This window comes from Geotrypetes seraphini, chromosome 5 (assembly GCF_902459505.1).
Source record: "Geotrypetes seraphini chromosome 5, aGeoSer1.1, whole genome shotgun sequence".
NCBI classification, from domain to species: domain Eukaryota; kingdom Metazoa; phylum Chordata; class Amphibia; order Gymnophiona; family Dermophiidae; genus Geotrypetes; species Geotrypetes seraphini.
The window spans coordinates 155,933,405-155,948,943 of NC_047088.1; the positions used below are offsets into that span (position 1 = coordinate 155,933,405).

Genomic DNA, 15,539 nt, shown 5'->3' on the forward strand with positions numbered 1-15,539 from the left:
CCGACGTCTTCACGCTTCCGGCGCATGCAGGCATGTTGGTGGTGGCGAAGGAGGGTGTCATGCAACGCAGGCGGGAATCAGAAAGGGTAAGGAGCCGGCCAGAAATGAGTCAGTGGGGGTTGGGCTGGGAGGGGAGAGAAGCGGTCTGCCTCGGACTGGTGGGCCTGCGAGCAGGAGGGACTGGGTATCCCTCCTGCTGTCTTCTTTCTGTGCAGGTAAAGAGGTGATTCAGAGGGGTGGGGGTGGTCAGGGGCCAGGAGGGCATCTGGTGGCAGGAGGGAGTGGGCATCCCTCCTGCCAATTCTTTCTAAAGTAGGGGAGGCGGGTCTTGTGAGGAGAGGTTGGTTCACAGGGGAAGTTCATGGGGGGAGGTTCGCAGAGGCAGGAGGGAATGTGCATCCCTCCTGATTATTTTAAGCCTGCAGAGGGGGAATTCTGGCAGGGGGGTCGGTTCAGCTCAACGGGGGACGGGGTTCACAGAGCCAGGACTGAGTGGGCATTCCTCCTGCCTCTATTTTTGTTTCAGGAGTTGCCGGGAGGGGTAACCAGGGGGGGGCTCAACTTTTTTTTTATGGGGCAGATATTGTGTGTGTGTTACATAACGAGACAAAAAAACAAGTCCAACTGATCTGCAGTACAAAGTCAAACGACCAAAACAAGGAAAGAAACTGCAGATACGATGTGCAAGGTATAAATGTTTTGTCTTTATTGGAGAAAATGTAGCATTCCAAAGTAATGGTTCTCTTGTATGTGTACACAGAACCCAACATGGTCCATGTTTCGGAAAACACTCCTTCCTCAGGGGTCCTTTGGGAAGATTGTGATAGGGAGATTAGGAAATATGATATGGGTGTGACTAGCGTGTGCACTCAATATAGTGAATAGTGGAGATAAGTGAATGAATGAAAATAATGGTGAAAAGATGTAAAGATCTAATGAACTGGTGTTCACCCTGTGTGTCAATTGAGTTAATGTGAGGATCAGAGATCAATCAATGAAGATTGGTTGTTCACCCTGTGTATCAAATAAATGAATGTGAAGATCAGAAATCAATGTGTAAGTAAGCCATCTGCCATGCTGATGTGACAGGGTGGGGAAAAGAGAAGAGGAGAAAAAACAGACAGACCTGTCGGTAACATAGTTACCAACAGGTCTTAGATCTATCGTTTTTTGGAGGTTGGCATTTGCTATCCGATTATGGCATGCAATGTTAGGCCATCGATCGGATGGCTCGTTTTAATATTAATAATCTCATTTTAATAGTAATCAGGTCATTTACATGTCAGAATCGGAGAATGTACGACCACACGGAAAACCAAGCGGTGAGCTGTTTTGAGAATCGGGTCGGCAAATTCTGTCACTTGCTAAACCAGTCAGACTGGTGTAGTGACCATCAGTACACGATCAGACCAAATGCATTCCACGTATCAGCATAGGTGGAAAGAAGAGGAAACGAGAGCCGGTGTGGTTAAAAGGTGAAGTGAAAGAGGCTATTAGAGCCAAAAATACATCCTTTAAAGAATGGAAAAAAGATCCGAATGAAGAAAATAGGAAGAAACGCAAGCACTGGCAAGTTAGACGCAAAGCATTGATAAAGTTAGTTAAGAAAGAATATGAAGAGAAACTTGCAAAAGAAGCAAAAATTCATTGCAATTTTTTTAGGTACATCAGAAGCAGAAAACCTGTGAGGGAATCTATGGGACCATTGGATGATCAAGGAACAAAAGGGGCACTCAGGGAGGATAAGGCCATAGCGGAAAGACTGAATGAATTCTTTGCTTCGGTCTTTATGGAAGAAGATGTAAGAGATCTACTTGAACCGGAAATGGTTTTCAAGGATGATGATGCGGAGGAACTGAAAGAAATCTCAGTGAATCTGGAAGATGTACTGAGCCAAATTGACAAATTAAAAAGTGATAAATTGCCAGGACTGGATGGCATACATCCCAGGGTATTAAAAGAACTCAAAAATGAAATTGCTGACCTGCTGTTAGTGATCTGTAACCTGTCGCTAAAATCATCTGTAGTACCTGAAGATTGGAGGGTGGCCAATGTTATGCCAATTTTTAAAAAGGGCTCCAGGGGAGATCTGGGAAATTACAGACCGGTAAGCCTCACTTCAGTGCCGGGCATAATGGTAGAAATAATTATAAAAAATAAAATTGTGGAACACGTAGAGTAGACAAACATGATTTAATGAGACAGAGTCAGCATGGACTCAGCCAAGGGAGATCTTGCCTCACAAATTTGCTTGACTTCTTTGAAGGTGTGAATAAACATGTGGATAAAGGTGAGCTGGTTGATATAGTATATCTAGATTTTCAGAAATCTTTTGCTAAAGTTCCTTAAAAGAGGCTCCTTAGAAAATTAAAGTGTCATGGGATAGGTGGCAAAGTTCAGTTGTGGATTAGGAATTGGTTATCAGATAGAAAACAGAGGGTAGGGTTAAATGGTCATTTTTCTCAATGGAGGAGAGTAAACAGTGGAGTGCCGCAGGGGTCCGTACTGTGACTGGTGCTATTTAACTTATTTGTAAATGATCTGGAAATTGGAACAACGAGTGAGGTGATTAAATTTGCAGATGACACTAAACTGTTCAAAGTTGTTAAAACGCAGAATAGAAAAATTGCAGGCGGACCTCAGGAAAATGGAAGACTGGGCATTCAAATGGCAGATGAAATTTAATGTGGACAAATGCAAAGTTATGCACATTGGGAAGAATAACCTGAATCATAGTTACCGGATGCTAGGGTCCACCATGGGGATTAGCGCTAGAGAATGACACGGTGAAAAAATTGGTCCCCGTCACCGCCCCGTCCCCGTCTCACCATCCCCGTCACCGCCCCGTCCCCGTCTCACCATCCCCGTCACCGCCCCGTCCCCGTCTCACCATCCTCTTCACCGCCCCGTCACCGCCACTGCCACCCCATTCACCGCCCCGTCACCGCCACTGCAATCCCATTCACTTTTCTTTATTTACGTATAAAGGAAACATTCTTTAAAACTTTAAAACTTAGTTAAATATTAGTTAATAACTATACAAAAACAAAACACGCAGAGAAAAAATTAATTAATATAAATTCTCAAAACTGACACATTTTGATCACTAAATTTAAAATAGTTATTTTTCATACAGTTTTTCAATCACTAATCTTCCACCACCCCTGGGGCTAGCAATGCAAAAACAAACACGACATGTACTTTAAATGCTTACAAAGTCCCACCTCTTTACTAGAGATCTTACTGAGCTCCTTCAAACCCCCAAGCTCCCATCCCATACACCTCATTTGGGCCAAAAGGGTTTCCGAAAGTACTTTAGCCCAAAGAATGTAGGGCCTCCCTTTAGGTACAATTATTCCAAGGAACCCCAATGGCCAAAATTAGAACCCATGAAGGGACACAGAGCGTAGAAGTCTGCTTGGTGTTCTCTTTAAGTCTCAACTACTGGAGTTGCCATTGAAGCATATTCTAATCTGTCTTGCCATACATGAGACACACACTGTAGAAATCTGCCTGACTTTGTTCTAATGTTCCAACTACTGAAATTGCTGTTGAAGCCCTATCTAACACATCCTAATCTGTCTTACCACACATGGAACAAAGACCATAGAAGTCTGTTCAACACTGGCCTTACTGTAGTTCCTCACAGCCAGAGTCGCTGTATAAGCAGTGCTGCAAGTCTCCCCTCCCCCCAGCGATCACGGCAGGAGGGCACCCAACCCCTCCTGTAGACCCCCCCAACGGCCCTCCCGACAATCGCAGCAGAAGGGTACCCAACCCCTCCTGCCGGTCCTCCCAATGGCCTCCCCTAAGATCGCCGGCAGGAGGGTACCCAACCCCTCCTGCTGGACCCCCCCCCCAACGAACCCTCCCACCCCGGAACCCCCTTAGTCTTACTTTCCAAGTTGGACCGGACGGCTCCTCACACGTATGGCCAGCAGGCTTGCCTCCGTCCAAATGAGGCGGGCCCGCCCCTACCCTGCCCAACCCACAGGATCCTAGGGCCTGATTGGTCTAGGCACCTAAAGCCACTCCCGCTATAGGAGGGGCCTTAGGTGCTTGGGCCAATCAGACCCTAGGATCCTGTGGGTTAGGCAGGGGAGGGGAGGGGCGGGCCCGCCTCATTTGGACGGAGGCAGGCCTGCTGGCCAGACGAGCGAGGAGCTGTCCGGTCCAACTTGGAAAGTAAGACTAAGGGGGTTCCGGGGTGGGAGGGTTCGTTGGGGGGGGGTCCAGCAGGAGGGGTTGGGTACCCTCCTGCCGGCGATCTTAGGGGAGGCCATTGGGAGGACCGGCAGGAGGGGTTGGGTACCCTTCTGCTGCGATTGGCAGGAAGGGTTGATCTGACAAATGAGGAGCACGGTGAAACACAGGTAAATAGCGGTTCCTAGAAGGGGATACATTGGCCTGCGGGGACAAACCTGTTCACCGTTTCCGCGGTCGGTGAATGGCCTTGTCCCCGTCACCGCAGCGACTGCTAGTTTTCTTCCCCGTTTTCGGCGGTGACCCGCGGCTTAAATGCGGTGGCCGCGGGTAAACCGTCACCGTGTCATTCTCTAATTAGCGCCCAAGAGAAGGACAATACGATAAAATCTTCCGCCTAATGTGTGGCAGTGGCCAAAAAAACAAATAGGATGACAGGAATTATTAAAAAAGGGATGGTTAACAAGACTAAGAATGTTATAACGCCCCTGTATCGCTCCATGGTGTGACCTCATTTGGAGTATTGCATTCAGTTCTAGACTCCTTATCTCAAGAAAGATATAGTGGTGCTAGAAAAGGTTCAAAGAAGAGCGACCAAGATGGTAAAGGGGATGGAACTCCTCTCGTATGAGGAAAGGCTAAAACGGTTAGGGCTCTTCAATTTGGAAAAGGACGGCTGAGGAGAGATATGATTGAAGTCTACAAAATCTTGAGTGGAGTAGAATGGGTACAAGTGGATCGATTTGTCACTGTCAAAAATTACAAAGACTAGGGGACACTCGATGAAGTTACAGGGAAATACTTTTAAAACCAATTGGAGGAAATTTTTTTTCACTCAGAGAATAGTTAAGCTCTGGAACACGTTGCCAGAGGATGTGGTAAAAGCGGATAGTGTAGCTGGTTTTAAGAAAGGTTTGGACAAGTTCCTGGAGGAAAAGTCCATAGTCTGTTATTGAGAAAGACATGGGGGAAGCCACTGCTTGCCCTGTATTGGTAGCATGGAATATTGCTACACCTTGGGTTTTGGCCAGGTACTATTGACCTGGATTGGCCACCATGAGAACAGGCTATTGGGCTTCATGGACCACTGGTCTGACCCGGTAAGGCTATTCTTATGTTCTTAAGTAAGCCAAAACTGGGATCACTGCAAAGAGAGGAGGGGAACCACAGCCATTGTTCATTGTTCTCAAACCAGAGTACAGTACTCCCCCGATATTCGCTGGGGTTCCTGATTGGTGAGGCCTGACTTTAGTGCAGGAAAAGGCAGTCAGATCATACCGTAAGTGACTTCCTTCACTCGCCGGTGCTCTGGCTGCTCTCTCCTGCCTCTTTGGCTGCCCTCTCCTGCCCAGTCATTCGTGGTCGGAAAATACCACAAATGATTGGGACCATGAATTGCCAACCGCGAATGACCGGGAGAGCACTGTATTCTCAGAAAGGAACCATCCAACCAGTCCTCAAGCATGCAGTGGCAGACTATTCTCCTGCTCTACCTCACTTGGTGTGGCAGCTTGGGATGGAATACCTTTGGTTCTAGGCAAATACCTGTCCACTACACGATCACAAGACCTAACGCATATATTGGACCAACACCAACATTCAGAACCATTACAGGCTGGAAAGCCAAACATCAAAGGATATCAGACAAATGATTTGACGAAGAACTGCAAATACTGAAGCGACAAGTAAGACACCAAGAATGTGCCAGGAGTAAGAATAAAGGAGACAATGCCAAACTGAAATGGAGGGAGAAATCAAGAGAATATAAATTCAAACTGAAAGAGAAACTCAAAAACTACTATTCCACCCTAATAAACCAGCAAGGACTTGACACAAAAGAGCTATTCTGACTAGTCACCAATTTGACAGAAACCACTCCTCTTATATGCGCCAACCACGATGTTGCTCCCATTGCAGATGCCCTTGCCCGCTACTTCCACTCAAAAATACAAACAGCAAGAAACTCTTTCAATTCAAAGAAATCCACCACTTGCATAACCCCTCTGAACCCAAGGGTAGATGTACATTGAGTCAACATGAGCTGGAACTCATTCTCTTTACCTATCTGGATACATTTCAACCATTTATTTTAAAAATATGCTCAAAAATACTCCCCCCATAGATTCCTGTCTCCCTGCACTAATGGCTAAAGCCCCAGACAAGTTCCTATCCAATCTTTGCACTTGGATATCAGAGGGGAATTCCCCACAGGACGAGTCCACATCATCATCAGACCCATCATAAAAGACAAGAAAAAAACCTACCTCATAGCCTGACAATCCCTCTGTTTATAAAACTCATGGAGGGGACAGTCCAAATGCAACTAATGAACCGCCTAGATCAGTTTCATCTGCTGCATGATTCCCAATCAGGCTTCAGACCATCATTCAACACTGAAACGATAATTGCCTCTCTCCTCAATGACCTATACAGTATACTGAGCAAGTGACTAAACACACTCATACTCCAACTGGATCTCAGCAATGCCTTTGACCTAGTGGACCATGACTTGCTACTACTCCGCCTAGACTCCTTCGGAATATCAGGAAATGTCCCTTATTTGTTTAGTGGAAAAATTGAGCCACTAAGGGGGTAATTCTATAACTGAGTATCTTCAGTTTGGCACCAGAGAAGGTATGCAATATGATTATATTCTATAGGGGACTGTAGGCACCTACTTTCCATTATAGAAGACTAGCATTAAGTGTCTGATGATACCTAATATTCATTTCTGTTTATTTGGAATGCTACTCAGCTCAGAGCTGTCCAAGCTGCATGCAGTTGCTTAAAGAAAAGAACACTTTATATATATAAAAAAATTTTCAAAAAATTTTCAAAAAATAGATATAAAATATATAGAAATATATGGGCAAATGAAGAGGCCACAGCCATAGCCAAAAAGGTGTTTTGTTTCACTAAAAATATCAGCGAACAAATAATGGCATGTCTGAAACCCTAGAAGAAATGGCAAAAGTGTAAAACAGTGTTCATTAGTCTATTGGACATTTGATAAAGAAAAGAACAGCCATTTTGTTAAAGTCATGGCTACTTGAATGCTTCTGTTAATCTTCATGTCAATCAGTCCTCACAAGTGACAAAACATACATAATATTCAGTCAAACAACACAATACACGTTATAACCATTTCGACCAACTTTTTTTTTTTTTTTTTTTTAATCTTTATTCCTTTTTATTTCTTTCAACAAGTGTACAGTATTATTACAATTAATTTACATAACACACTTGGCATTCTTAAACAATATTATTATACATGTTTTTATTCCCCCCCCACCTCCCACCCTTTTCCATATCAATAAAATATTCCTTCCAAATTTATATATAATTATACATCCCTTTTTGATAATATAATTAATCTGACATGAAATCTGTCCCTCCCCCCCATCCTTCTTCCTCAAACACTTTAAACATTTTATTATACCCAGTAATACACAACAATAAATATCTCATCCTATTACATATATCTCCTTATTTTTCATAACAACATCTTTCCAATATTTTTCCCTCCCTATCCCTCCCATCCCATCCCATTTCTATATATTATCCCCTAAGGAAAAAGAATAAACTTTACTCGTTATAATATTCAATTAATGGCCTCCACACCTCTTGAAATCTTTTAAAATACCCCCTCTGTATCGCAAAAAATCTTTCCATCTTATACATATGACAAACTGAGTTCCACCAAAAATTACAATTCAATCTAGAACAGTCTTTCCAATTAGTTGTTATCTGTTGAATTCCCACTCCCGTAAGAATCAACAATAATTTATTGTTTGCTGCAGATATTTGGCATTTGGCCCTCATACACATTCCAAAAATCACTGTGTCATAGGATAAAGCCACATTACTCTCCATCAACATATTAACTTGATCCCATATTGATATCCAAAATGCCTGAATACATGGACAATAAAATAAAAGATGGTCTAGAGTTCCAATTTCAATTTTACAATGCCAGCATCTATTAGACTTAGAGCAATCTAATTTTTGTGATCTAGTAGGGGTCCAGAATGCTCTATGCAACAAAAAGAACCATGTTTGCCTAATAGATGCTGACATCGTACCTTTAATTCTCCAAGACCAAATACGTGGCCATTGAGATGCATTAATCTTATGCTTAATCTCAATGCTCCAAATATCTCTTAATCCATTTTTAGGCTTCTTATTCAAATAATTAGATATAATTTTATACCACTTTGCGGCCTGGTGACCCAGAAAATCTGCTTAGAAACATAAGAATTCTAAGCTGTAATGATCATTTAAAGATTTCCATTCAGGGAACCCCACCTGAATAGCCTGCTTCAATTGCAACCATTTATAACTTTGTTTTTTATTCAGACCATATTTATGTTGCAATTGTGAAAATTCAAGCATCTTATCATTATCAATTACTTCCGTTAATGATCTTATACCTGCTTTAATCCAATCTTTCCAGACAACCTTAAACCCGCCTATTTGTATCTTGGAGTTTACCCAAATAGTCTGTTGTTTCGATTTTAAAATAGAATCAGTAGTTAATTTGTCTACAAACCTTAATGTTTTCCAAGTATCCATTAATACTCTATTGTCTTTACGTATTCTAGGCACCTTTATACCAAGCAAAAGATCAAGCCTAAGTGGAAAGATAAGTGATCTCTCCACCCTTAACCACTCTGGTAATTGTTCCAAAAGCTCTGGGAGGACCCAATACATACCTTGGCGCATGATATAGGCCTGATGATACCTATAAAAATTGGGAAAATTTACCCCACCCTCCTTAATTGGTCTTTGCAAAGACACTAAAGCCACTCTTGCAATTTTACCCAGCCAAATAAATTTAATCAGAATACTATTTAATTTTTTATAGAAAGACCCCTGAAAAAACACTGGTATCATTCCCAATTGATAGCAAACCACAGGCAAAATCATCATTTTAACAGTTTGTACTCTTCCCCACCAGGACAAATGTAAAGGATTCCATTGCTCACACAATTCTGTAACTTTTTGTAATAAAAATTTTTCATTTATTCTTATTGTCTCTTCAAGTGTTTTATTCAGCCAAATACCTAAGTATTTTATTCCATCCTCTTTCCATATAAAAGGGAAAGTATCAAGTATACCTTTTGTACAATGCACATTTAAAGGTAAAATCTCTGATTTAGTCCAATTTATTTTGTATCCTGAGAATTTTCCAAATGTATCTATGACCTTCAGTAGACATGGGATTGTTGTTTCCGGATTCCTCAAATGAAGCAAGATGTCATCTGCATAAGCAGATACTTTATATTCCACTCTAGCACATGGAATACCCTGTATGTCCTTTGCCTGTCGAATAGCTAATAATAAGGGTTCAAGAACTATATCAAAGAGCAAAGGAGATAATGGACAACCTTGTCTAACTCCCCTCTGCAACTTAAAAGCATCCGAAAAATTATTATTTATATATAAGCGAGCAGTTGGGGAGCTGTACAATGCTTGTATCATTTTTATAAATCCGGATCCAATACCAAACCATTCCATAGCTTGATACATGAAACTCCATTCTACACGATCAAAAGCCTTCTCAGCATCTAGTGAAACCGAAAAAGCCGGATCATTAATTTGTTTTGTTAAATAATACATCTGAAATGCCAGTCTAGTATTATTAGAAGAGTGTCTTTGAGCAACAAATCCAGTTTGATTCATTCCTATTATATGCGGAAGAGCTTTAGCCAATCTTAATGCTAAAATCTTAGCTAATAATTTACCATCTACATTTATTAAAGATATAGGCCTGTAGTTTGAAACCAATGTTGGATCTTTATTTGGCTTTGGCAAAACAATAGTTAAAGATTCTGCCATAGTGCCTGATATACAACCTTTATTCAGTTGATCCTGATATAATTTTAATAAATACGGTAATAGGGAAATTTGAAATTCTTTATAAAACTCTACTGTAAATCCATCTCCACCTGGAGCGGTCCCAACTCTAAGGGATTTCACTGCCATTTGTAACTCTTTTAATGATATAGGTTTATCTAAACTTCTTTTTATATGATCAGGAACCTTAGGACCTTCAACTAAACTCAAAAAATCCATCCCATCTTTCTCTTTATTTAAATAAGACTCCGAAGAATACAATGACTTATAATATTTTAAAAATTGTTTTAATATATTTCCAATTTGAGAATGAGAATTTCCTAACTCATCTTTAATTATGCTTATTTTCTCCTTCCTTTTCTTTGCTTTTAAATAATTTGCCAATAATCTTCCAGCCTTATTTGCACTACCATAATACACCACCTGCTGAGCAAAAATATCTTTCCTTACTAACCCAGAGGAAATTTCATTATATTCACATTTTTTTTAACAATATTTGAAATGTCTCCTGTTCCCATTTATTAACCAATTTTAATTCCAAATTCTTAATTTCTTTTTCCAAATTCACATATTGTTTTCTTAACAGTTTCTTTTTATATGCAGAATATGATATAATTTTTCCTCTCATAGTTGCTTTGAAAGCATCCCATAAAATTCCAATCAAAATTTCCTCTAAATCATTAAGTCTAAAATATTCATTTATTTTATTTTGAAATTCTGTGCAAAATTTAGAATCAGCAAGCAATGTATTATCAAACCTCCATACAGGTTTGGAATTATCTGGATCTACTAAATTAACTTCTATCCATATACCACCATGATCAGATATTACTATTGGTTCTATGTCAGCTTTTATAACTTGCTGTACCATCTGATCTGAAACAAAAATATAATCAATTCTTGAGAACGATTGATGAACATGTGAACAAAATGTAAATTCCCGATCATTAAAATGAAGAATACGCCATATATCTTTTAAATTACATACTTGTACCAAATTATCTAATCCCATTGATTTAATTATTCTACTAGGCTTTTTATCCATTATTGGATCTATAACAGCATTGAAATCCCCAGCCACCACTAAATTAGTAGTAGCCAGTGGTAAAACTAATTGTTGTAGAGATTTAAAGAATTCACTTTGATTCGAATTAGGTGCATATATATTTAGTAACGCCATTGTATTACTGCCCATGCTCATGTCAACAAGTAACCACCTTCCTTGAGGATCTGCCTTAACCATATTAAATGTTGCTGGACATTTTTTATTAATCAATATTGCAACTGCTGCCTTCTTTTTTACCGCTGGTGCAAATAAACATTGTTTTATCCACTTATCTGTCAGCTTCATAGACTCTGTTCCAGACAAATGTGTCTCTTGCAAGAAACATATATCTATATTTTGTTGTTTAATATATTCCAATACCTTTTTCCTTTTTATAGGGTGATTAAGGCCATTTATATTCAAAGAAAAAATTTTAAAACCCATTTTACAAATAAAATATAAAATACATATATAATCCACTCAAACATAAAATATACATTTTTTTCTTTTTCCTTAAACCAATATATGAGTCTCCCCCCTCCCCTCTTTCCCCATCCCCCCTATTCCCATCCCCCACCCTCCCCTCCCCTAACACAAATGCAAACTTCGAAACGCACATATTACTGAGCAAAAATAAACTCCCCACAGGCAATAACATACTCATTTTTCTTTCTCTAATCTTTCAAACAACCAACACTAAATTCTCCTGCAGTCAATCCATTCTTCAATACCCTAAATACCCATATTTACTATAATTCTTTATTATATACTTCCCCTCTCATTCAAATTTCCAAACATTTTTCCATCCTATACCTCTAATATATTTATAAAAGTATATACCCAATATTTCGGAAACCATTTCTTACAATATATACCCCCCAAGATTAATATTATTATTTTATTTTATTTTTTTGTATAACCTAAGTTTCTCACAACTTCAATGGAACATACATCACTCCATCCTATAATATTCATTTTTTTTTTATCCTTACATCAAAAGAAGGATCAAACATTTCAACCAAGCAGACCTCATATTTTTTAAAACTCTCATTAATTTTCATTGCATCTTCAATCTATTACAGTCTATTCTCCATTCTGTACAACTGTAACACTTGTACATCTTCATCCTGCTTTTTCAGTCTCTTATTCCATCTTCTTGCAGATTGCTATTTCATCTTTCTCCAATAAAGTATTTTTGCAACATCATCCTTATATCTCAGTCAATTTCAGATGCAAATTGTAAATCTAAATAATGCTCAAGTCATTTCCATCAGTCTATCTTCACATCTTCTTCTCTTTACATCAATAGTCTTTTGTATTTTTCATCTTATTATATTCTAAGTTCCCACATTTCTCCAATGCAGCATTTATGTGTCCTCATATTATTATCTCAGTCACGCTCAAATGCAAATTATAAACTCACATTAAGAAACCATCCAAATCTTATAATTGTTCCTCATATTTTTTTCTCTTCCTATATACTCCATCCCTCTTCTTACCTTGTCAAAATCTTCTTTTCTTCTTTTCTTATTGTCTCTTTAAAATTTTCATTTCTATTCTTTAAATCTTGTTTGAAATGTTGATCCCCTTTTAATCTAACTTCAACAATTTTCTAGAAAATATTTTTCTCCTTTTCTATTTTTTTTTTCCACTTTTTCCTTCTTTATAAAATATCTTTCAATTTTCACTCAAAAATATAAACCAAAAATAATCTAAGTATATTATTTATTACATTTTCTAAATACTTTCATGAAACCATAGGCAAATTATATTGATCTAGAAATTCCTGTAATTTGCCTGCTTCTTCAAAATTATAAGTTTTATTCTCATAAGTTACCCTCATAATAGCAGGGTATATCAATCCATATCTTGCTCCCATTGCTCTCAGTTTAGGTCTTAAATCCAAAAGCTGTTTTCTTCTGTAGGCAGTAGCTTTTGCAAAGTCAGGTACTATAAAGATCTTAGAATCCTGGCATTTAAGATCCTTGTTTGTTTTAGCCAACTTTATCATCTCTACCACCTGCTGATGTTTTAGCAGCTTAAAGATTATTGGACGGGGACCCTTCTGACTATTTGATCTTTTCATCGGTATCCGATGTGCTATTTCTATCTCCAAAGGAAAAGAACTTTTAAATGGCAAGATCTTTGGGATAAAATTAGTCACAAATTGAATAGGATCATTCTGCTCAATCCCCTCAGGTATCCCAATCAGACGCAAATTATTCCTTCTTTCACGATTTGATAAGTCTTCAAAATCCTTTTTCAACGCCTCTATTTCTCTGTGATCTTTTTTACACACCAGTATCTCTGTCTCAGATTTCTCAGCATGCTTTTCTAACTGCTCAATTTTGAAGTCAACTGCCTGCATTCTATTTGTCAGACTCTCTATTTCCTTCTTCTCATCTTTTATATTTTTAGCGTTATCACTTACTATTTCTTTAATTTTCTGAAGTTCATTCATCAAATCACTATTATCAATTTCTTCCTGAGGCAACGGGACCGCTGTCGGGGATACCGAATCAATTTTTGTTCTTTTTTTACTTCCTGCTCCTGAATTCACCGGATTATTTTTACTAGTTTTACCCGAAGCCATTTCTTACTTCAATTCTCTCTTTTCCTTCACTTTTCTTTAATTTTAACTGCCAAAATCTTAATAAAATTTGCCTGTCACAACAGAGCTAATCCTCTACCCAGCCATCTTCGTGCGCTGCAAAGTTCTAGAATTCCTCGACCAACTTTTTAACTTACTTCTAAAATGCACTGTAGTATTTATGATCATGCTTTTACTATTTGAAATCAACACATTGAGATACAAAATCTCATTGGAAAAGTATGCTGAAAAGCCAGCACTAGCAAAAGTAATCCTATAGAAACTCGGTAGCTTTGCTTGACAGTAAAGCACTTTGAAGTGTTCCATGAATATGATGTTATACCCTGATTCTTGACTATATTATAAGCTCCAAGGGAAAAAGAGTTTCTTGTGTGCAGTTATACAGTGCTGAGTGTGCCTTGCAGCACTGCAGAAATGTTAAGCAGTACCGTAGTAGCAGAAAACTACATAATGAAATTCTGTTCAGATCAGTGTGAACCATGCTGTACCAGAAGGAGAAGAAAATTGAACTTTTCACTGTAACCAACCTTGATTTTTCAGGAAGTGATTGCTGCTGCACTTGGTGTCCCATCTAACAGGATTAGGTGTCATGTGACAAGAGCTGGAGGGGCTTTTGGTGGAAAGGTAACAAAGCCAGCTTACCTGGGAGCTGCTGTGGCAGTAGCAGCAAACAAGTACGTGTTATTTCTAAATATGGGGGAGAAAAGAAAGAAAACTACAAAAACCTGGAGTCAACCCGATTCTGGCGTGCAAGGCTAAGGCATCGATCAGATGCCTGGTTTTAATATTAATGACCTCATTTGCATGCCAGAATCAGAAAATGTAGGACCGCACGGAAACCACACAATGAGCCTTTTAGTGTATTGGGTCGGCAAATACAATTGGTCATTTAACCAGTCAAACCAGTTTCAGTGGCGTACCAAGGGGGGGGAGGTCCGTCCCAGGTGCACGGCTTGGGGGGGAGCACAGCCAGCCAGGTCCGGGTCTTCCTGCCCTTCCTTTCCCCCGGCCGCGCCGCTACGATCGATCCTACCTCCCCCGCCTACAAGAAATCGAGAGGACGTTCCGGGCCAGCCAGGCAGTGATTGGTTGGCCCGGAACGTCCTCTCCGATGTCAGAATTGACGCCGGGGAAGCAGGAAAGCAGGAAAGCCCGGGGAAGCTGTTCTCCTCGCTCGGCCCTGCCTGCCAATACAGCCGAGAAGGAAGGAAAGAAAACCGCTGACTTTCTTGGTGGAAACATGGGGAGTTCCGGCCAGCAGGGGAGGGAAAGCTGGACAGTACGGGGGGGAGAGGCAAGAGATCGCTTAGCCCCCGCAGCCAAAATTTTCCTTTTCAGGGCAGATCGCGGCAGAGGGAAAGGTTCGGGGCAGCCTGTGAGAACAGCTGCCATGTCGGCGCCCCCACCCCCCCCCCCCGGGAAAAGGAAAATGTAGGCGTTCAATCAAGAAGTTCGGACCGCAGGGGCCCCCCTGGATCTGTTGAGCCCAGGGCAGCTGCCCTGTTTGCTCCCCCCTTGACAATTCTGGGCCCTAGGCACGTGCCTCCTGAGCCCACAACCCCACCCCCACTACGCCCCTGGTCCAAAATTCCACTTTGCAGCAAGATTCCAAGATAAAACTCGGCTTTTCTTGGTGGCCTTATCTGCAGCTTATGGAGGACTTCTCTTCCCTCCTCAAGATTTCCCTGTCCCGCTCTCCTGATTCAGCCGGTTACCTAAGCTCTTCCCTGCCTTAAGGTAGCTCAGTTCCAGCCTCAGTGACTGAGTGTCCCTAATCAAACTTTTCCTTGTACCACCCACTCCCTCACATAACCTTATACAGTA

The 15,539-nt window shown here is 40.3% G+C and overlaps 1 protein-coding gene across 1 annotated transcript in view; it reads left to right on the forward strand.

Moving 5' to 3' along the window:
• LOC117361317 (aldehyde oxidase 1-like) overlaps window positions 1-15,539 on the forward strand; it is a 174,901-nt gene that overhangs the window by 95,316 nt on the left and 64,046 nt on the right. Inside the window, exon 22 of the mRNA XM_033946482.1 lies at window positions 14,256-14,389. Coding sequence (XP_033802373.1) covers window positions 14,256-14,389 — 134 coding nt within the window. The remainder of the gene's footprint in view (window positions 1-14,255; window positions 14,390-15,539) is intronic.